A 20,167-nucleotide genomic window follows, 5' to 3' on the forward strand; every position below is an offset into this window, starting at 1 on the left:
TCCTTGTGTCTTACTTAAAGCTTCATTGTGTAACTTTTAGGAGTGTTTTAAAGACCACTGTGATGGAAAGTAAAGGTGCCATGTTGACCACTCATATACAACCGCTGGGTCACTACAAGGTCAAATACACACATTTGATCTGTTTTTACTCTGACACCTCACAAGTAAATCATCATTTAAAACTGTTGTGAAGAAGTCTTTGTTCTTGGTTTTGCCTGTTTGCATTGGGTGAAATTTGGAGCACAGTTAGCCTCTGTGTGGTGGTGTTTTTTGCTGACTCTCTGCTGTGGTAGCGTGTGTGATGTACAGGTGTTTATATTATAATATCTGAAGTGCAGTGCTGTGGGCAGCCATTTCGTCTTTGTAAAAGGTTCATACTGTCTTGTTAGGTTAAGTCTATTCCAGTTTTGTTCTTTTAGTAATACAGAAGGTTTAGTTTACCTGCTTCACTAGTTTCAATCACTTCCTGTGATCTTCCTCTGGAAGGAGGGAGATGAAGAAGATCACAGGAAGCGATCGAAACTAGTGAAGGAGGTAAACTAAACCTTCTGTGTTACTAAAGGAACAAAACTGTAATAGGCAGCCATTTTGTGTCTGCAGGACAGTTGCTCAGGCGGTTTTATTGCAATGTGAATATACATGGGTAACACTTTATTTTACATTACCCTTGATTACTTTGTACCTGCCACATTTAGTACAATGTAATGTTCTATGTAACCATAACACATGGTTACAGAGCAGATTACACTGTACTAAATGTGGCAGGTACAATGTATCAGTGGTAGTGTAAAATAAAGTGTTACCTATAAATGTACTGTTATAGTGATTCATGTCAACATTACTGTAGTGTTCTGGTACTGGTTCAGACCTGATGTAGGGTTTGTACTTGTGAGAGGAGGGAAGATGTGTTTAAGGACAGCCGCCATTTTGTGTCAGATATGATGCTGCTAATGTGTTTGCATTAGACTTGTTGGCTCGATTGTGACACTTCACAAATAAATCATCATTTAAAACTATTTTGTTCTAGTAGCTTAACTGTTTGTGGGGAACAAGTCTTTGTTGGTGTAGCCTGTAGTGTTGTGTGAAAATGTCCAGTTTTGACACAGTTGGCATCTATTTGTTTGCTTTTTTCTGGTTCTCTGTTGTGAGATTGCATGTGATGAACAGGAGTACATATTCTCTGAAGCGCAGTGCTCTGGGTGGTCATTGTGTGTATTGCAGGTCATTCTGTTTTATTGTGTGAAGTGAGGATAAATGCTGTGACAGCGTGTGTGATGATATAAATGTAATGTTCTGACTAAGGTTATGTTTCACACGTGTTTGTCCTTGTTTGAAGAACACGTCTGTGCTGAGCTGTGTTTGCATTAGACGTTTCAGTTCATGATTTAAACATCTTTAATGTTGTGGACAGTTTTATCAAGTCATGTGAATGTTCATGCAGTGATGATGACAGTCTTGTTGAAGACTTGGTTTAGTTCTGTGTTTTGGGGATCATTTTAATATGGCAGGTCTTCTATTCACAATAATGTCTGACCCTGGTGGGTCTTATTGTTTGTGTAGGCCATGCAGAGTTCTAGTTCTGGTTTAGTCCTGTAGTGTCACGTTTTTACTGTACAGTTTTGTGCAACAGTTAAGTTGATCTGTTTGTGTATGTTTTGGTTCTCTGTGTGAGATTGTGTGTGATGAACAGGAGTAGTTCTAAGGCTTTGTATTTTAAAAAGGCATTATGTTTACTCTTGTTGTTTCTGTGGTGCTGTGGCCATGTTGTGACTCACAGGACAGTGGTTTTGTTGTATTGATTCATGTGAACTTTCCTGTAGTGTTCTGGTACTTGTGAAAGCGTGTAAGAGGATATAATGTTTGGTTCTCTTTCTGTTTGTTTATGTCCTTGTGTCTTAAAAGTGCATTGTTCATATTTTAGATTTAATCTAAATGAGTTCTGTTGTTGGGAGGACTCTGTTTACATGGTTTGTTTGTAGTTTGTTGAGTTCTGGTCCAAGCTTAGTGCGGATGTTGTTTCAGTGTAAGGTTTGTTAATGTCCTTGTGTCTTAAAGCTGCATTATGTAACTTTTATGTGGAAAAATAGTTTATATTTGTGGGTATTTGACCTTGTAGTAACCCAGTGGGTGTATGAGTGGTCAGCATGGTGCCTTTACTTTCCATCACAGTGGTCTCTAGGATGCTCTAGGATCAATTGTTTAAAAGGTTTTCACTGCTGACTGAGCCTCATCAGAAAACGAAAGTTACGTATGTAACTACGGTTCTATGAATCCCGGATGACCGCCAGAGCTTCTCTGTCAGTGCTTACAGCACCGCCTCTGGCGGTCAGGAGGGAACCTACTTAACAATTGTTCCAGGAGTGTTTTAAAGACCACTGTGGTGGAAAGTAAAGGTGCCATGTTGACCACTCATACACAGCCGCTGGGTCACTACAAGGTCAAATACACACATTTGATCTGTTTTTACTCTGACACCTCACAAGTAAACCATCATTTAAAACTGTTGTAAAGAAGTCTTTGTGCTTGGTTTTGCCTGTTCGCATTGGATGAAATGTCCAGTTTTGAACAGTTAGCACCTATTTGTTTGCTTTTTCTGGTTCTCTGTTGTGAGATTGCTTGTGATGAACAGGAGTACATATTCTCTGAAGTGCCGTGCTCTGGGTGGCCATTGTGTGTATTGCAGGTCATTCTGTTTTATTGTGTGATGTTTGGATTGATGCTGTGAGAGCGTGTGTTAAGAACAGGAGTGTTGGCATGACTGAAGGTTCAGCCTCAGTATGGTGCTCGTTCAGACCTGATGTAGTATTTATCGTTGTGACAGCACATCTGTGTGATAGAGAGCGGCCATTTTGTCTCAGATGTTTTGGTTCATGATTTCTCATCTTTCATGTTGTGGAACAGTTTCATTGTGTCGCGTATTCATGTTTGTTTTTGGTGCAGACTTGGTTTTGTTCTGTGTCTTGTTGATTTGATTTATTTGTTTTCATTTTAAGCTAACTTGATAGATTCCTCTAAGATTTAATCTTAATGATTTCTGTTCCTGGTGGGACTGTTTACATGTTTTGTATAGTTTGCATTCTGGTCCAAGCTTGGTGCGGATGTTTCAGTTTAAGGTTTGTTTCTCGTTCTGTTTGTTAATGTCCTTGTGTCTCACTTAAAGCTGCATTATGCAACTTTTATGTGGAGAAAATAGTTGATATTTTTGGGTATTTGACCTTGACCCTGAAGTGCAGTGCTGTGGGTGGCCATTTTGTCTTTGTAAAAGGTTCATACTGTCTTGTTAGGTTAAGTCTATTACAGTTTTGTTATTTTAGTAAGACAGAAGGTTTAGATTACCTGCTTCACTAGTTTTGATCACTTCCTGTGATCTTCCTCTGGAAGGAGGAAGATGAGGAAGATCACAGGAAGCGATCAAAACTAGTGAAGCAGATCAGCTAAACCGTCTGTCTTGCTAAAAGAACAAAACTGTAATAGGCAGCCATTTTGTGTCTTGCAGTACAGTTGCTCAGGCGGTTTTATTGTATGATGTGAATATAAATGGGTGTGTAATAACACATGGTTACATAGAACACATGGTTACAGAGCAGATTACACTGTACTAAATGTGGCAGGTACAATGTATCAGTGGTAGTGTGAAATAAAGTGCTACCTATAAATGTAATGTTATATTGATTCATGTCAACATTACTGTAGTGTTCTGGTACTGGTTCAGACCTGATGTAGGGTTTGTACTTGTGAGAGGAGGGACGATGTTCTGTGTGTTTAAGGACAGCCGCCATTTTGTGTCAGATATGATACTGCTAATGTGTTTGCATTAGACTTGTTGGCTCGACTGTGACACTTCACAAATAAATCATCATTTAAAACTATTTTGTTCTAGTAGCTTAACTGTTTGTGGGGAACAAGTCTTGTTGGTGTAGCCTGTAGTGTTGTGTGAAAATGTCCAGTTTTGACACAGTTGGCACCTATTTGTTTGCTTTTTTCTGGTTCTCTGTTGTGAGATTGCATGTGATGAACAGGAGTACATATTCTCTGAAGTGCCATGCTCTGGGTGGTCATTGTGTGTATTGCAGGTCATTCTGTTTTATTGTGTGATGTTTGGATAGATGCTGTGACAGTGTGTGTTAAGAACAGGAGTGTTGGCATGACTGAAGGTTCAGCCTCAGTATGGTGCTCGTTCAGACCTGATGTAGTGTGTATCGTTGTGACAGCACGTCTGTGTGATAGAGAGCGGCCATTTTGTCTCTGATGTTTTGGATCATGATTTCTCATCTTTTATGTTGAACAGTTTCATTGTGTCGTGTATTCATGTTTGTTTTGGTGCAGACTTGGTTTGGTTCTGTGTCTTGTTGATTTGATTTATTTGTTTTCATTTCAAGCTAACTTGATAGATTCCTCTAAGAATTTAATCTAAATGAGTTCTGTTCCTGGTGGGACTGTTTACATGTTTTGTGTAGAGTTTGTAGATATCTGGTCCAAGCTTGGTGCGGATGTTGTTTCAGTTTAAGGTTTGTTTCTCGTTCTGTTTGTTATTGTCCCTGTGTCTTACTTAAAGCAGTACTAAGTAACGTGTTTACCTTAATAAATCCTTTTCGTAGTCCCTGTGCGGGTAATAGAAGTGTTTATGGGATGATTGGAGGGTCTTTCATCTCCCCCTGGTGTCTCTGGACAGAAAACCATGTTTGCAACTTGACTGCCACCGGTGCGGAGAAAGCAATACACACTAATAAAATCACGAAGAAGAAGCTAACATGCTAACGGGCAAAGCTAACTGCGGGCTAACGTCACTTTAAACAGTATTTACAGCAAAGTTTGAGTGAAAAAAAATATTTCCATTGTATAATTGGATGCACTGTAACCCTCTCTCCCTTCGCCTTTCCTGTTGGCGTAGTATTTACTCTCCAAGACAATTAATAAGTAAAAAAATCGTAACTTTCTACTACACCTGCAGTTGCGCTTATGGCCTCTAGGGGGAAGAGTTACTTAGTACTGCTTTAAAGCTGCATTATGTAACTTTTATGTGGAAAGAGTTGATATTTGTAGATATTTGACCTTGTATTTGACAGTGGCTCTGTTTTCTTGTGTCATGTGAACATTACTGTAGTGCTGTAGTACGCAGGTTCTGGTTCAGACCTGATGTCGTGTTCTGGTACATGTGAGAGCGTGTCATGTAAGAGGATGTAATGTTTGGTTCTTTCTCTTTGTTAATGTCCTTGTGTCTTACTTAAAAGTGCATTGTTCATATTTTAGATTTAATCTAAATGAGTTCTGTTCTTGGGAGGACTCTGTTTACATGGTTTGTTTGTAGTTTGTGGAGTTCTGGTCCAAGCTTAGTGCAGATTTTGTTTCAGTGTAAGGTTTGTTAATGTCCTTGTGTCTTAAAGCTGCATTATGTAACTTTCATGTGGAAAAAGAGTTTATATTTGTGTGTATTTGACCTTGACCCTGAAGTGCAGTGCTCTGGGTGGCCATTGTGTGTATTGCAGGTCATTCTGTTTTATTGTGTGATGTTTGGATAGATGCTGTGAGAGCGTGTGTTAAGAACAGGAGCGTTGGCATGGCTGAAGGTTCAGCCTCAGTATGGTGCTCATTCAGACCTGATGTAGTGTTTATTGTTGTGACAGCACATCTGTGTGATAGAGAGCGGCCATTTTGTCTCAGATGTTTTGGTTCATGATTTCTCATCTTTCATGTTGTGGAACAGTTTCATTGTGTCGCGTATTCATGTTTGTTTTGGTGCAGACTTGGTTTGGTTCTGTGTCTTGTTGATTTGATTTATTTGTTTTCATTTTAAGCTAATTTTAACTTGATAGATTCCTCTAAGATTTAATCTAAATGAGTTCTGTTCCTGGTGGAACTGTCTACATGTTTTGTATAGAGTTTGCATTCTGGTCCAAGCTTGGTGCGGATGTTTCAGTTTAAGGTTTGTTTCTCGTTCTGTTTGTTAATGTCCTTGTGTCTCACTTAAAGCTGCATTATGCAACTTTTATGTGGAGAAAATAGTTGATATTTGTGGGTATTTGACCTTGTGTTTGACAGCGGCTGTTTTCTTGATTCATGTGAACTTTACTGTAGTGTTCTGGTCTGGCTTAGGGTTCAGCCTCAGAGTGGTACTGTTTCAGACCTGATGCAGGGTTTGTATTTGTGACATGTCTGTGGTAGGAGGAGAAGCTGCCCTGTGTTTAAAGGCCCTATGTGACTTTGTTGATTGCAAACACAGAAAAGGAAATCACTAAATTAAAATGTTGTTTGTGGGCCAAACTCATTCCTAACTTTCGGAACATATTTGTAGCATCCAAAATTGTCAGTTTAAAGCCAATATATTAGACCTGTTGGTTCTTTCTTGTTGTGGAGCAGTGGCATGTTTTAATGTAGTGATGATAACACTGTTGGTGCAGACTTGGTGTGGCTCTGTGTCTTGTGTACGTCTTTTTTGTTTATTGCCTTATACCTGATGGGTCCCACTAATGATGAATTCTACAGTTCAGATGAATTCTACAGTTTAGATCATTTGACTGTTTTGAGTTAATAGTTTTTAGTTGCTTATGTTATGTGGAATGTTTTGATGAAACGGGCCGTAAATGACTGTCTTCTTGGTACAACTGAGATAGTGGCTTAGTACTGCTTGGGATAAGGTCTTTCTTTTGTTACTCTTTGGTGAAAATTTGGGAAGTGGAGCGTTTTCTGTTGTCAGATTTGGAAATGTATTGTCTGTGTCTGGCAGGTTGACTAAATCTCACTTTAGGCTATATTTGGTGTTAAACTAGATACATCTAGGATCATGTGGTTTTGGTTTTGCTGGTTCTGGCTTGGTCCATGTCTGGTCCTGTCTGTGAGGACACTGAGGACAGAAGTTGTTTCACATTAAACCTGAATTAAATCTTTAGCTGTTGACAGTGTGGACTGAGTCATACCAGTCCATGCTGTGGTCGTCTCTGCCTCAGTCCATTGATGCCAGAATGAGGTCAGTACCTTCTACAGCACCATCACAAGACTGAGGCTAGGATGATATGAAGTGTTGTTTCTCTATGCGTCTGACTTTAGTTTAAGACATGGCTACTTCGGTTTGATTGTTTGACCATTGTGTTGTTTACTCATTCCACTTTTGTATTTCAGATGCCGCGCGGCAAGGGGTCCAGGCGATCCCTTGCGGCCAAGAGGAGGAGGGAGAAGCAGCTCGCGGGGCAGTGCGCTGTTCCTGAGGAGGAGCTCGCGGGGCAGTCTTCTGTTCCCGTCGAGCTGCTCCCGGGGCAGTGCGCTGTACCTGACGAGCTGCTTGCGGGGCAGTCCGCTCTTCCCATGGAGGAGCTCGCGGGGCAGTCCCCTGTTCCCGTCGAGCTGCTCCTGGGGGAGTCGTCTGGTCCCGTCGAGCTGCTCCCGGGGCAGTCGGCTGTTCACGAGGAGGAGCTCGCGGGGCAGTCCGCTGTTCCCGTCGAGCTGCTCCCGGGGCAGTCGGCTGTTCCTGAGGAGGAGCTCGATCCCTCTCCTCTTTGGCCCCCCGTCGAGGAACGTAAGTGGATTTCAGAATACTTCCACCTCCTTTTTAATTCTGTTTGATATTACAATGATTTCTCTTGTCTTTGAAGCCCGTGGACCCGGCTACCGACACCGTCCCCAGGTTTGGCCCACTGGAGTGTCCGGGAAGCAGCACCGGCTGGTGCTCCCGCAGGAGTCTCCCGACAAGAAGGCAAGTTCATGAGTTTGAGAAGGAAATAAATGTGTGACTTTTGATGTGCTGACAATCACTAAATACAGATTGTTTCTTTTTTGGTCTTAGTTCATTCTGCTTGTCGGGAACTCCCATCTGCGAGCCATCGTGGACCAGCACGTGCCGATGCAGGAGGGGCACTATTCCTTCGGCTTCAGCGCGACGCCTGGTGGTGGACCCTCGCACATCCACAGGGAGCTGGCTGGGACCACCCTGCCCCGAGGTGGGTACAGTTGTACTAGCAACATTTTAGCCTTTAAAAAAAAAAAAAAAAAACTTTTTTTTTTTTTTTTTCTTTTTTTTTTTTTTACATTTTTGAAATGTCTCATATAGTTCAGCACGTTTGACCTCTGACCCTTCTCTTGTTGTCAGAGCCAGCTCTTGTCGTTCTGACGGCACCCTGCAACGGACTGACGACGTGCCGGACGTTGGACCAGGCTGCGAGGGAGTTCGGCCAGCTCCTGGCCTACGTCTGTGGACGCTGGCCCAAGGTGTGTACTTCACTTCTATGAGGTCTGAAAGTACTTCATTATTGTATTTAACATGTCTAAATTGTAATTTTGTGTTCGTTGGTGTGTGTCGTGGATTTTCCACCTCGGCTTAGCGCTGGGGTGGAGATTCAGACCCTCCTTCGGCAGGCGTACCACCGCATCGCTGTTGGCATGGGTATGTATAAAAAATGCAACTGTCATCACTATTTTCCTTAGAGTGGCGCATACTTTAACATGTTCTTTTTGTTGCTAACTTCTGTTTTAGGGATCCGCTACTTCCGTGTAGCACACAAGTTTCCCCGGAGCGAAGGGCAGCTGTGGGCCAGGGATGGTGTAAGTACAGTCTCTCTCTTTTAAAGTTGACCATTTTAATGACTGTTGTTTTATTTAACGTGGGTGAATGATGTGTTTCAGACTCACCTGAGCGACGACTTTGGCATGCCCATCCTCGTCCAGCTGCTGTGGCAGGCGTGCTACATGCAGCTGGAGCTGGATGACGCTGCCGCTGTTGCGCCGGTGTCTCCTCCCCCGCCCCGCCCGGTCACCAGGAGGGTTTCCCCAAGAGTGGAGGTGCCCGAGCCGCTGCCCGTGCCACCTCCACCCCCTCCTGAGTGGACCGAGGTTCGACGGGGCAGCAAGGTGAGAAAAAGTTCCTGTTTTGTTAAAGCATTGTTAACTGAAGTTGCATTATACTGACTGCTTTGTGTTTATCTCTGTCACTCAGCCTGGGGTCTCCCCCGTGAGCCCCAAGGGACTGCTGCAGGCGCAGGAGGTTAGTGTTCTACTCTATAAAGCTATGGTTAGATTATGAGTGCTGTGACTAAACTGTCTGTTTCCTTTGTTTTGAGGTGGAGACCGTGTTCTCCTTTCCCCTGTCGCCTTTCCTCTTCAGCCCTGCCATGCTGGTGGAGATGGAGCGCTTCTCTCCATCTCACGGCGGCTGTGGCCAGGGCATCGGCTCCTTTCCTTCGGGAAAGAAGGTAAGTATCAGATCTTGTGTGAAATGTTGTTGTTTAATCATGATTTCTGAGCGGGTGAAATAACACGTCTTTTTTTTTTAGACGTCTCGGGCGAGGCGTCGCAAGCGTGCTGCCCCAAAGAGACGCCGGCCCACGCGGCAGGTAGGTGTTTTATAGGCTGTGCTCTTTATACATTCTAAAGAAATTAATTTATATTTGTTATTTTTTTTATTGTAGGCGCGGGCAGCACAAGAGGTTGTGGCGGTGAGACCCGGCTCATCTGCCAGCTCCGTGTCTACTATGGAGGAGGACCAGGTCAGTGTCGTTTAAAGAGGCTGAATAAGTTTTTACATTGTAGCTTCTTTGATTATTAACAAATGATGTCCTCTAGGTGGCGGCAGCTGTCGTAGAGGTGACACCAGGAACGTCACCTACCAGCGTGGTCATCCTGGACGGCTTCCTGGAGGACGAGGTGTGTGTACTTTTTATTAATTGACGTTCTATGATCTGTCACAGAATAGCATCTAACCCGTTATTCTTTTTGCAGCTGCAGTTTGTGGATGTGGGGGTGATTCCAGGAGCATCACTCACCAGTTCCCCTGATGCCCCAGTGGTCTTCGTGGACCAGGTGAGATGATGATTTTTATGCATCATTTTCAAAAGCAGCTACACTGAACAGAGTGAGATACGCTTTAGTTTGAGAGATGTCTAATGGTTATGTGTTTTCTTTGGGACTTGCAGATGAAGAGGACCAGCCCCTCTTCAGCCAGTCAGCCTTCTCCACGCCGCAGCAGTCCACCAGCTGTCCACGGGGAGAGCACTTCTGACGCGAGGGACCCAGATAAGTCTTGCATTTGTTGTGCACAGTCTGACATAGATGTTAGTGATAGTGACAGCCTTATCACGTTTGGTAGTAGCGATGTAGAGATGGAGGTTGATAGTCCTGTAGCGTGTGCTGATATAGTTATGGAGGATAGTGTTCCAGTTCGTATTCCGAGTTGTGTTAGGGGTAGTTTTCATCAGGCTGATAACAGGTTCCCGTATGGAGGGGCTCAGTGTGCAGCCATAGCTCTGGTGGCATTAGCTAGGCACACTGTGTCCAGTGTGTTTACATGGCAGCAAAAGGATTTAGACAGGACTTTAGTGATTGGTGATGCTGTTTACACAGAGCTTAGGGATAACGACCTGACTCATGGGCACGAGCTCTTACTAGCTTCAGACTTGCCCAAAGAGTCAGTTATTGATGGTCAACCGTTTGAGTTTGAGTTCAGTCAGCCGGTCGCTGGGGCTGCAAATGTACTAGAGAGTGAGCTGATTGTTTCCGGTACCTGTGTGACCTTAGATGGTGGTTTAAGAGAGATGTTGGCACACTATGATTCATGTCTACTGACGATGTGTGGCAACACTTGTGCAGTCATTAAAGACAGCGGTAGATACGCGGTGGTGGACTCACACAGTCGTAGTGCGACTGGGATGGTTGACCCTGATGGTAAAAGCGTTGTACTTTACTTTAGCAGCCTGGATGAGGTGTATGCTCATTTTTGCGCGTTAGCTGACTGTTATGAAGTTGAATATCAATTGTTTGAGATTACAGGCGTTGTTGTCGTGGTTGTTGGTTTGAAGTGTCAAGCGTCTGAGGTAATTTTGCCTCAGACGCTTGACACTTCTGACCAAAGGCCAAAGCGTAAAAGGTTAGTTAAAGGTAAGTCATCTGTTCCCAAACGCACACTCACAAGTAAGAGGGTGAAACGTGAACGTGAATGTGATGATTTGGATGTTGTGTGTGCTGATATAGTTATGGAGGATAGTGTTCCAGTTGATAGTCCTGTTGTAGTGTTTTCTGATATAGTTATGGAGGATAGCGTTCCCGTTGATATTCCGAGTTGTGTTAGGGGTAGTTTTCATCAGGCTGATAGCAGGTTCCCGTATGGAGGGGTGCAGTGTGCAGCCATAGCTCTGGTGGCATTAGCTAGGCACACTGTGTCCAGTGTGTTTACATGGCAGCAAAAGGATTTAGACAGGACTTTAGAGATTGGTGATGCTATTTACACAGAGCTTAGGGGTAACGACCTGACTAATGGGAAAGATAACTTACTACCTTCTGACTTGCCCAAAGAGTCAGTTATTGATGGTCAACCGTTTGAGTTTGAGTTCAGTCGGCCGGTCGCTGGGGCTGCAAATGTAGTGGAGCATGAGTTTATTGTTTCTGGTTCTTGGGTCACCTTAGATGGTGGTTTAGGAGAGATGTTGGCACACTATGATGCATGTCTACTGACGATGTGTGGCAACACTTGTGCAGTCATTAAAGACGGCGGTAGATACGCGGTGGTGGACTCACACAGTCGTAATGCGACTGGGATGGTTGACCCTGATGGTAAAAGTGTTGTAGTTTACTTTAGCAGCCTGGATGAGGTGTATGCTCATTTTTGCGCGTTAGCTGAGTGTTATGGACTTGAATATAAGTTGTTTGAGATCACGGGCGTTGTTGTCGTGGTGGTTGGTCTGAAGTGTGAAGCGTCTGAGGTCATTTTGCCTCAGAAGCCTGACACTTCTGACCAAAAGCCGAAGCGTAAAAGCTCAGTTAAAGTAACGTCGTCTGTTCCCAAACACACACACGCACCTAAAAAGACCAAACATGATCGTGAATGTGATGTTGATTGGGATGTTGTTTGTACCGGTACCACAGATGATGCTCTTGATTTTATTCCTCTTCAGGAGAATGTTTGTAGGGCACTGTGTGAGAACCTTAACATTGACTATGAGAGACTCGCTGTAGCAGAACCAGAAACAACAGATCCTTTGAGATCGTTAAAGTTAGATGTGCCTTGTACAAATGATAAAATCGTTGCCGACGGTAACTGTTTCTTTCGCTCGATCTCGCAGGCTGTTAGTGGCACGCAGAAACATCATAGGAAACTTAGACTTGCGGTCGTTAAACATCTTAAAAGTAATGCATCAAAATACAATAGTCTTTTGCGCGATGGCTGCTCTTCTGTGGCCCAGTATATTAACGATAGTAATATGCATAGAGTTAACACGTGGGCCACTGAGATAGAGATCCAAGCAACAGCAGATCTTTTATGTGTCGATATATATACGTTTTTGAGTGGACGTTGGCTTAAATATGGTTGTACTACCAGGCCTTTGTCAACCAGCGGCATCTACCTCGAAAATATTAACAATATTCATTATGAAAATGTAACTTGCGTTAAAAACCCTGTGACCCATAGTTGTTACGGAAGCTGCCAAATTAATAGTTCTATTCTTATGGGTTACAACACTAGGTCTAGACAGGTAGATGCCCAATCAGTGGTTAGTCCAAACACTGAAACGAATGTACAACACAGTAAATTATCCAAGTACATTCAAAACAAAAAGCATAGACATTTAAAAAGCAAATATGCCACAATTAAAGATAGACTGCGTGAAACATTGAGAAGTAGATATAGAGAAGATGTAGATTATAGACAGGGAAAGAAGGCTGCAAATAGAGCTGCAGTCAACCTTAAATATAGAGATGATGTAGATTATAGACAGGGAAAGAAGGCCGCAAATAGAGCTGCAGTCAACCTTAAATATAGAGATGATGTAGATTACAGACAGGGAAAGAAGGCTGCAGAAAAACTTAAATATAGAGACGATGTAGATTATAGACAGGGAAAGAAGGCCGCAAATAGAGCTGCAGTCAACCTTAAATATAGAGATGATGTAGATTATAGACAGGGAAAGAAGGCCGCAAATAGAGCTGCAGTCAACCTTAAATATAGAGATGATGTAGATTACAGACAAGGAAAGAAGGCTGCAGAAAAAGTTAAATATAGAGAAGATGTAGATTATAGACAGGCAAAGAAGGCTGCAGTCAATCTTAAATATAGAGACAATGTAGATTATAGAGAACAAAAAAAGTCTGCAAGCAGTGCTGCAGACAATCTTAAATATAGAGAGAATGTATTTTATAAAGAGGAAAAGAAGGCTGCAAGCAGTGCTTCAGTCAATCTTAAATATAGAGACGATGTAGATTATAGAGAGAAAAGGAAAGTGGCAATCAAGGCAGCAAATAAAGATAAATATTGTGCTAATACAGAGTATAGACAAAAGAAAAAGGCAGCTAGCATTAAAAAGTATGAAGATAACTTAAAGCACAAACACGATGTCAGGGCCGCCAGTAAACAGAAGTACAAAGATAGTCCCAAACATAGGCAGAAAGTAAAAACCTATAGTAAAGTTAAATACCACAAAGATGAGCAATACAAAGCTCAAACTCGTGTTGCTTATAGAAATCGTAAAAGGCAAATTAAGCAACAATTGGCCGATAATTTTGATTTGGTTAAGGAACGCTTTTGGCGGGAAGTTGAACACGGTCCTGAACACATTTGTTGCGTGTGCTTTAAATTATTATTTATCAACCAGGTCTTACCTTGTAGAAAGGATGATTTTATGGTTGATCCTAAATGTGCTGCTGTTGCTGAGGCCTGTATCTCAGATGCCTATTTACATACGTGCAGTAAAAGTTGTCCGTCACCGTGTCCGCTGTCTGATTGTAGAGGGAGTTTGTGGATCTGCTACACTTGTAACTCTAAACTCAAAAAGGGTCAAATGCCGGCTGAATGCTCAATAAACAATTTACAATTAGATGATATTCCTCCAGAACTCGCGTGTTTGAACACAGTCGAACAGCATTTAGTGGCGCTCAATATAGTGTTTATGCAGATGTATGCTCTGCCTAAAGGGGGTCAAGGGGGGACTCACGGTCCGGCCACCTGTGTGCCGTCCAATATTATTGATACCACTAAGCTGTTACCGCGTCGTAGCATGGACGGATGGTTATTACCTGTTAAATTAAAGCGGAAACTTACTTACAAAGGCCATTATGAATATCAATACGTCGACACGGGTCGGATAAAGAGCGCGATTGCATTTCTCAAAGCGAACAACCAGCATTATTTAGACATAGAGTTTGATGAAGAGTGGGTCAATGAGTTCGTGAGGCAGGAAGAGGAAGCTATGGATACGGGAGCGACACCGATGGAACAGGGACAGGCGGCGCAGGGACAGGCGGCGCAGGGACAGGCGGCGCAGGGACAGGCGGCGCAGGGACAGATGGGGGCTGCACAGGGTCAGGAAGCACAGGGACAGGCGGCGCAGGGACAGGCGGCGCAGGGGCAGATGGGGGCTGTACAGGAAGCACAGGGACAGGCGGCGCAGGGACAGGCGGCGCAGGGGCAGATGGGGGCTGTACAGGAAGCACAGGGACAGGCGGCGCAGGGACAGGCGGCGCAGGGACAGATGGGGGCTGCACAGGGATAGGAAGCACAGGGAAAGGAGGCGAAGGGGCGTGCAGCGAAGGGGCGTGCGGCGAAGGGGCGTGCGGCGAAGGGGCGTGCGGCGAAGGGACAGGGGGGACAAGGACAGGGGGGACAGGGACAGGAAGCACAGAGACAGGCAGCACAGGGACAGGGGGGAGAGGGACAGGCAGCACAGGGAGAGGATGAAGATTTAGATGATGAGCATCTCCATGACCGTCAGCGTCATTGTATGTTCCAGGACACCTTCTTTATGCCTGCAGATATGGCTCAGGAGGCTCTTGACCACTACTTCCAGGGTGTACTGAATTTGGCTCCGGCGGAGGGGAACAGTCCAGTGAGTTTGCTCACTGATAAGGAAAATGAGGCAAAATGCTTCCCAAAAGAGTTCCCCTTTGGGCGTAATACGTTTCACACCCGTAGGCCTGTACGTATTACTTTGTGCCGGTATTTTATTAACAGGCTATTGCACGCGGACGGTCGTTTTGCGCGTAATCTTAAATTTCTATTCATGGCTCTGTACATGTTGGAAGTAGAGCAGGTTGTATCGAAGGTCTCTATAGCTTTGCGAAAGGGACATGCGTGTCAGGGTTCGGGTAATGCTGCTGCAGATGAAGAATCTTTGGAAAATTTATTACAGTTTGATAGTGGTTATCGTTTTTTAAAGCCTATTAGAGGCACGCCCCCATACTGGCAAGCCACACTCAAAGACTTAATCGCGATGGTGCGCCAGCTGGGTATTCCAACATGGTTTTGTTCATTTAGTTCGGCAGATATGCGTTGGCCAGAAGTCCTCGAGGCCCTGTAAACAATAGAGGGTAGTACCAGGAGTGTAGAGGACTTAAATTGGGCAGACAGATGTGATCTTTTGCGTCGCCACCCCACAACTGTCGCCCGTATGTTTGATCAGCGGTGGCATAGATTTCAAAATACCGTCCTGAAGTCCCCGGCTCACCCGATAGGCGAAATTATAGATTCCTTTTATCGTGTAGAGTTTCAGCAGCGCGGAAGCCCTCACGTCCACTGTTTATATTGGGTTAGAGATGCCCCCAAGCTAGGAGTTAATACAGACGAGGAGGTAATTGACTTTATTGACAAGTACATTAGTTGTGAATTACCCTCTGATCCAAAATTATTGGAAAAAGTTACTTCAGTGCAGCAGCATTCAAAGCGTCACTCAAAAACGTGTAAAAAGGGAAAAAAGAAGTGTCGCTTTAATTTCCCACGTCCTCCGTCCATGCGCACATTTATTAAAAAAGTAGACCCGGAGAGCGAACCGATTATGCCTAAAGAGGAAGCTGTGGCGTTTATGACTGCACTTAAAGATGCTATTGTAGATGAGAATGTTCCCATTGATAGTGTGCAGTCATTGTTTGCAGCTGCCGGTTTAACACAGGACTCGTTTGAAATGGTGTACCAGGCTTTAGGCGGTCACACTCATGTAGTTTTAAAGCGGGGGATTAAGGAAGTCTGGATTAATAATTATAACGCGAAATTGTTGGATGCTTGGGATGCGAATATGGATATTCAGTTTGTTGTAGATGCGTGGGCGTGCATAGTTTATATAATTTCATATATTTCTAAGGCAGAGAGGGAGATGGGTTTGCTCTTGGGCGCTGCCCAAAAAGAAGCTTCCAAAGATAATGTTAGTGCAAAAGAGGCATTGAAAAAGTTAGGACGCGTTTATTTGCATAATCGGGATGTCTCTGCGCAGGAAGCTGTTTATCGCGTTACAAACATGCACCTTAAGGAATTCTCACGTAAAGTAGAATTCATTCCGACGGGAAACAACATTGTTAGATTGAGCAGACCTATCAGTCAGTTAGATGGTGATTCGGCTGCGGACGATATTTGGATGACCAACATTATAGATCGCTTTAAGAGTAGGCCAAACGATAGTACTTTTAATGATATGTGTATTGCTTCTTTTGTATCTGAATACCGTGTACTTAGTCAAACAGATACATGTCAAAAGGCTATTCCTTTACAAAATTCTTTAGGTGCTGTCGCTAAACGGCAGAACACCAAGCCTGCAATTGTTAGGTATGCACGGTTTTCAGAGACAAAAGATTCAGAGTTATTCCATCTAAGCATCCTTCAATTGTTTTTACCGTATCGCGATGAAGCCGACCTTAAGCCGGCTCCATACGAAACATATAAGGACTTTTATGAAAATGGGGAAGTGCGCTATAGTGACGGGTCGGTGCATTCGGTGAAGGCGATAGTTGATGCGAATAGGTGTCGTTTTGAAGTGGAGGCTGAGGATCTGGATGAGATCCAAGAGGCAATGAACTCTGAAGAGCTTTTGGAAGAGGCATGGGCCGATCTCTGCCCAGAGCTGGAAGTTGAAAGGTTGGAGTCGAAGGAGGAGTTTAGAGAGATGTTGCAGGAGGTCCTCTCTGAGCATGAGCAAGAGCCCATCCCTGACTTAGCTGTAAGGAACGAGGACATTTGTCATTTGGAGAGGACAAATGTTATGAGTCGTCCAGAGGGTCTTGCACTTTTGCGAAGCCTAAATGAGCAACAGCTGTCCATTTTTTACAAAATACGGCAATGGTGCTTAGACAAGGTTGCCGGTAACAACCCTGAGCCATTGCACGTATTTATATCAGGTGGAGCTGGCACCGGGAAGAGTCACCTGATTAGGGCTATTCAGTACGAAGCGTCGCGGTTATTGGCTCCTATTTGTCATAGTCCCGATAACATTAGCGTTTTATTAACGGCTCCGACCGGGATAGCAGCGTATAACTTAGAGGCGGCGACAATCCAGACAACGTTTTCTATCCCTGCGAATCCTCCAGCAAAGTATGGTAAGCTCGGAGAGGAAAAGCTAAGTACACTGCGCGCTAGATACATCGATGTTGAAATTGTCGTAATTGACGAAATATCGATGGTTGACAAAAGGGTGTTTGAGTGGATTGACGGTCGTTTGGGTCAAATTAAACAGACGGATGAGGAGATTAAATTTGGAAACGTTTGCGTTATTGCAGTTGGGGATTTTTATCAGTTAGCTCCTGTTGGGGGGGAGGTTCTGTATAAAGAAAATGTAGGCGTCGATTTTTTCAACGATTTGTTTAAAGTAGCGGAATTAAAAACTGTTGTTAGACAACAGGATAGTACTTTCGCGGACCTCTTAAACCGGTTAAGAGTGCGCACGAGAGGGACACCCATGCTCCAAAGCGACATAGATATATTGAAGCGTCGTGAAACAGGCGAAGAGCCCGACGTATTGCATATTTTCGCGAGGAGGGTTCATGTTGGGGAATATAACTTAAGAAAGCTTAGTAGCGTTTGTTCAGAGGTGATGACCATAGAGGCGCGTGATTTTGGGATTGAAAAGGGCTCCGGTAAAATTAAGGAACTCCATGGTCATCTGTGTTTCCATAAGTCCAAAAAAATGAAACCTAGTTTGGCGGAGGCACTGCATATCGGCGTCAATGCACGCGTTATGCTTTGTAAAAACATAGATCTTTCTGACGGTCTAGTAAATGGGGTATGTGGCATTGTAACTTATATAGTCGAAGATCCCCAGAACAAGAGGTTTCCTTTAGCTATTTACGTGAAATTCGATGACGATAGAGTAGGTGCGAAGACAAGGAAACAGACCCGTACCCCTGCAGACCTGACTGGTTCTACCCGCATAGGACCAGCTGAAGAACAGGTGAATAAACGCACCGAGAGGCGTAGACAGTTTCCGCTTAAACTCGCGTGGGCCTGTACAGTACACAAAGTACAAGGGGTAACTGTAGATGAAGCTGTGGTGTCCCTGAAGAAAATATTTACCGCGGGTCAGGCGTATGTGGCCTTAAGTCGCGTCCGGAGTTTAGAGGGTCTTGTAATTCAAGACTTTTCGGAAAAGGCCATTTACTGCAAGGACAACATTAGAGCCGCGTTAGAGAACCTGCCTCCCTTCGTGGTCGACAGTTTGCCCTGGCACAGACAAGAGGCACATGTTTTGACAGTATTTTTTATGAATGTACAGGGATTAGCCCGGCATGTGTCTGACTTGGCTTCACGCACACAGCTTTTGCAGCCTAACTGTATCGCTGTGGTAGAGACATGGTTATCTGTAGACTCATCTTTTGATGGTTGTCAAATTGAAGGTTATACCTTCCATAGTCGTCCCCGTAGTATCTCTTACCAGCGCAGTAACCACACAGCGTTGGTTAGTTTACGTGGCCAACAGTACGGTGGAGTTGGCATGTACTGTGAGGAAAACCTTAACTATGAAATCACAGTACGAGATTTCGATTTGGAATGTTTAGTTAATTATTTTGCAGAGCATCAAATCATCATAGCAGTAATTTACCGGCCACCGTCTTATCCCATGTCTCTATTCAAATATAACTTTGACAGGTTATTGAATTGGCTGAGCTCACATTGTGCCACTGTGGCTGTGATGGGAGATTTTTAATGACGACGTATTGAAATCTACAAGTCTCTGCAATTTTATGGTAGAAAGAGGTTATGTTCAATACGTCACATCTCCCACAACTGAGAGAGGGACATTAATTGATCATTTTTATCTAAAGTCTCGTGAGTATGATGTTGACTGTTCAGTCGTGCCAACATACATTAGCGACCATGAAGGGATCGTCTGTTCTTTTAGGGGGAAGTGCGTTGAAATGCCGCGTTTAGGTTAGATCTACTTTATAGTTAAAATGGACAGCTGTTGTTTATTGTGTCGGCTCATCACATTGCTCCTTACATATGACTTGTCTTGTGTTTCTTACAACTTTGTCTTCCCATGCCCTTTCATCATGTCCTAAGCAGTTCATTCCTCTCTTGATTATTGAGCATTCAGGATTGACTCTTTGTCAAAATTGTACATAACATTTTTATAATTGGCTGCAATCATGTATTTTGACTTATGTGTGTGTTTGTCTTTGGAAACATTTCGAGTGTTGTATATATTTATGTGTTGGTTCGTTTGGATGATAGCTTTAGATGTTGGATCATGGAAATTCAGTGATGGAGTATTTTGAGATTTATTTGCAGAGGTTTTCTCTTTGCTGACAGGTTTTTTGTGAATCATGCATTACAATATTGGTCTTCCTCCTCTCGTCCTCTTTATTAGGTGAAGCTGTGCTCAGTCTTGTATTTTTCTAATGTCATTTTGTCAGACTGGGAAAACTTATCTGTGACCATGCAGTTAACGTTTTCCCATTTTGTCTGACAAAAGTACATTAGAAGACTACAAGCCTTTACACAGTGACATCATGTGAAGAGGAAGGTTTCTGAGGAAAACCAAAGTTGTAAAGCAGGCGAACAAACAAACCTGTCTGTGAAGAGACTGCTTAGCTTTGGATCATGTGTTTGCTGATTTAGGCGTTGTCGTTTTAGGGCTTTTGATTGGAGTTGCTGTTACTGTTGATTTAGTTTTGGCTTTATTGTGTGTTGTACCTTACAGTGATGCGTGCACACATACTGTAAGGTTTGTTGTCTCTGGTCTTGAACCATTCTGACTGGTTCAAAGGGTCCCTCAAATAATAAATTATGCAATGTATATATGAATGCCAAATAATAATGTATGTATTGTATTTATATTGTATATTTTTTATGTACTGTTATGTATTTTATAATGTATTATTAATGTAAATCATGTATTCAATTGTAATAACACTAATAATGTAAATAAATTTTCCTCTCCTTGAACCACCACCTTATCGTGGTGGAGAGGTTTGAGCGCCTGAAGGATCCTAGGAG

The 20,167-nt window shown here is 43.4% G+C and overlaps 1 protein-coding gene across 1 annotated transcript in view; it reads left to right on the top strand.

The window, feature by feature from the left end:
• Window positions 1-20,167, top strand: part of LOC306982954 (uncharacterized protein) — a gene marked incomplete at both ends in the record, with an annotated part of 69,078 nt that overhangs the window by 21,986 nt on the left and 26,925 nt on the right. The window contains 6 exons of the mRNA XM_079583398.1: window positions 8,081-8,199; window positions 9,261-9,320; window positions 9,396-9,473; window positions 9,550-9,630; window positions 9,706-9,786; window positions 9,900-10,308. Of these exons, the coding sequence (XP_079439524.1) occupies window positions 8,081-8,199; window positions 9,261-9,320; window positions 9,396-9,473; window positions 9,550-9,630; window positions 9,706-9,786; window positions 9,900-10,308 (828 nt within the window). The remainder of the gene's footprint in view (window positions 1-8,080; window positions 8,200-9,260; window positions 9,321-9,395; window positions 9,474-9,549; window positions 9,631-9,705; window positions 9,787-9,899; window positions 10,309-20,167) is intronic.

Source organism: Gobius niger (genome assembly GCF_951799975.1).
Source record: "Gobius niger genome assembly, contig: SCAFFOLD_49, whole genome shotgun sequence".
NCBI classification, from domain to species: Eukaryota; Metazoa; Chordata; class Actinopteri; order Gobiiformes; family Gobiidae; genus Gobius; species Gobius niger.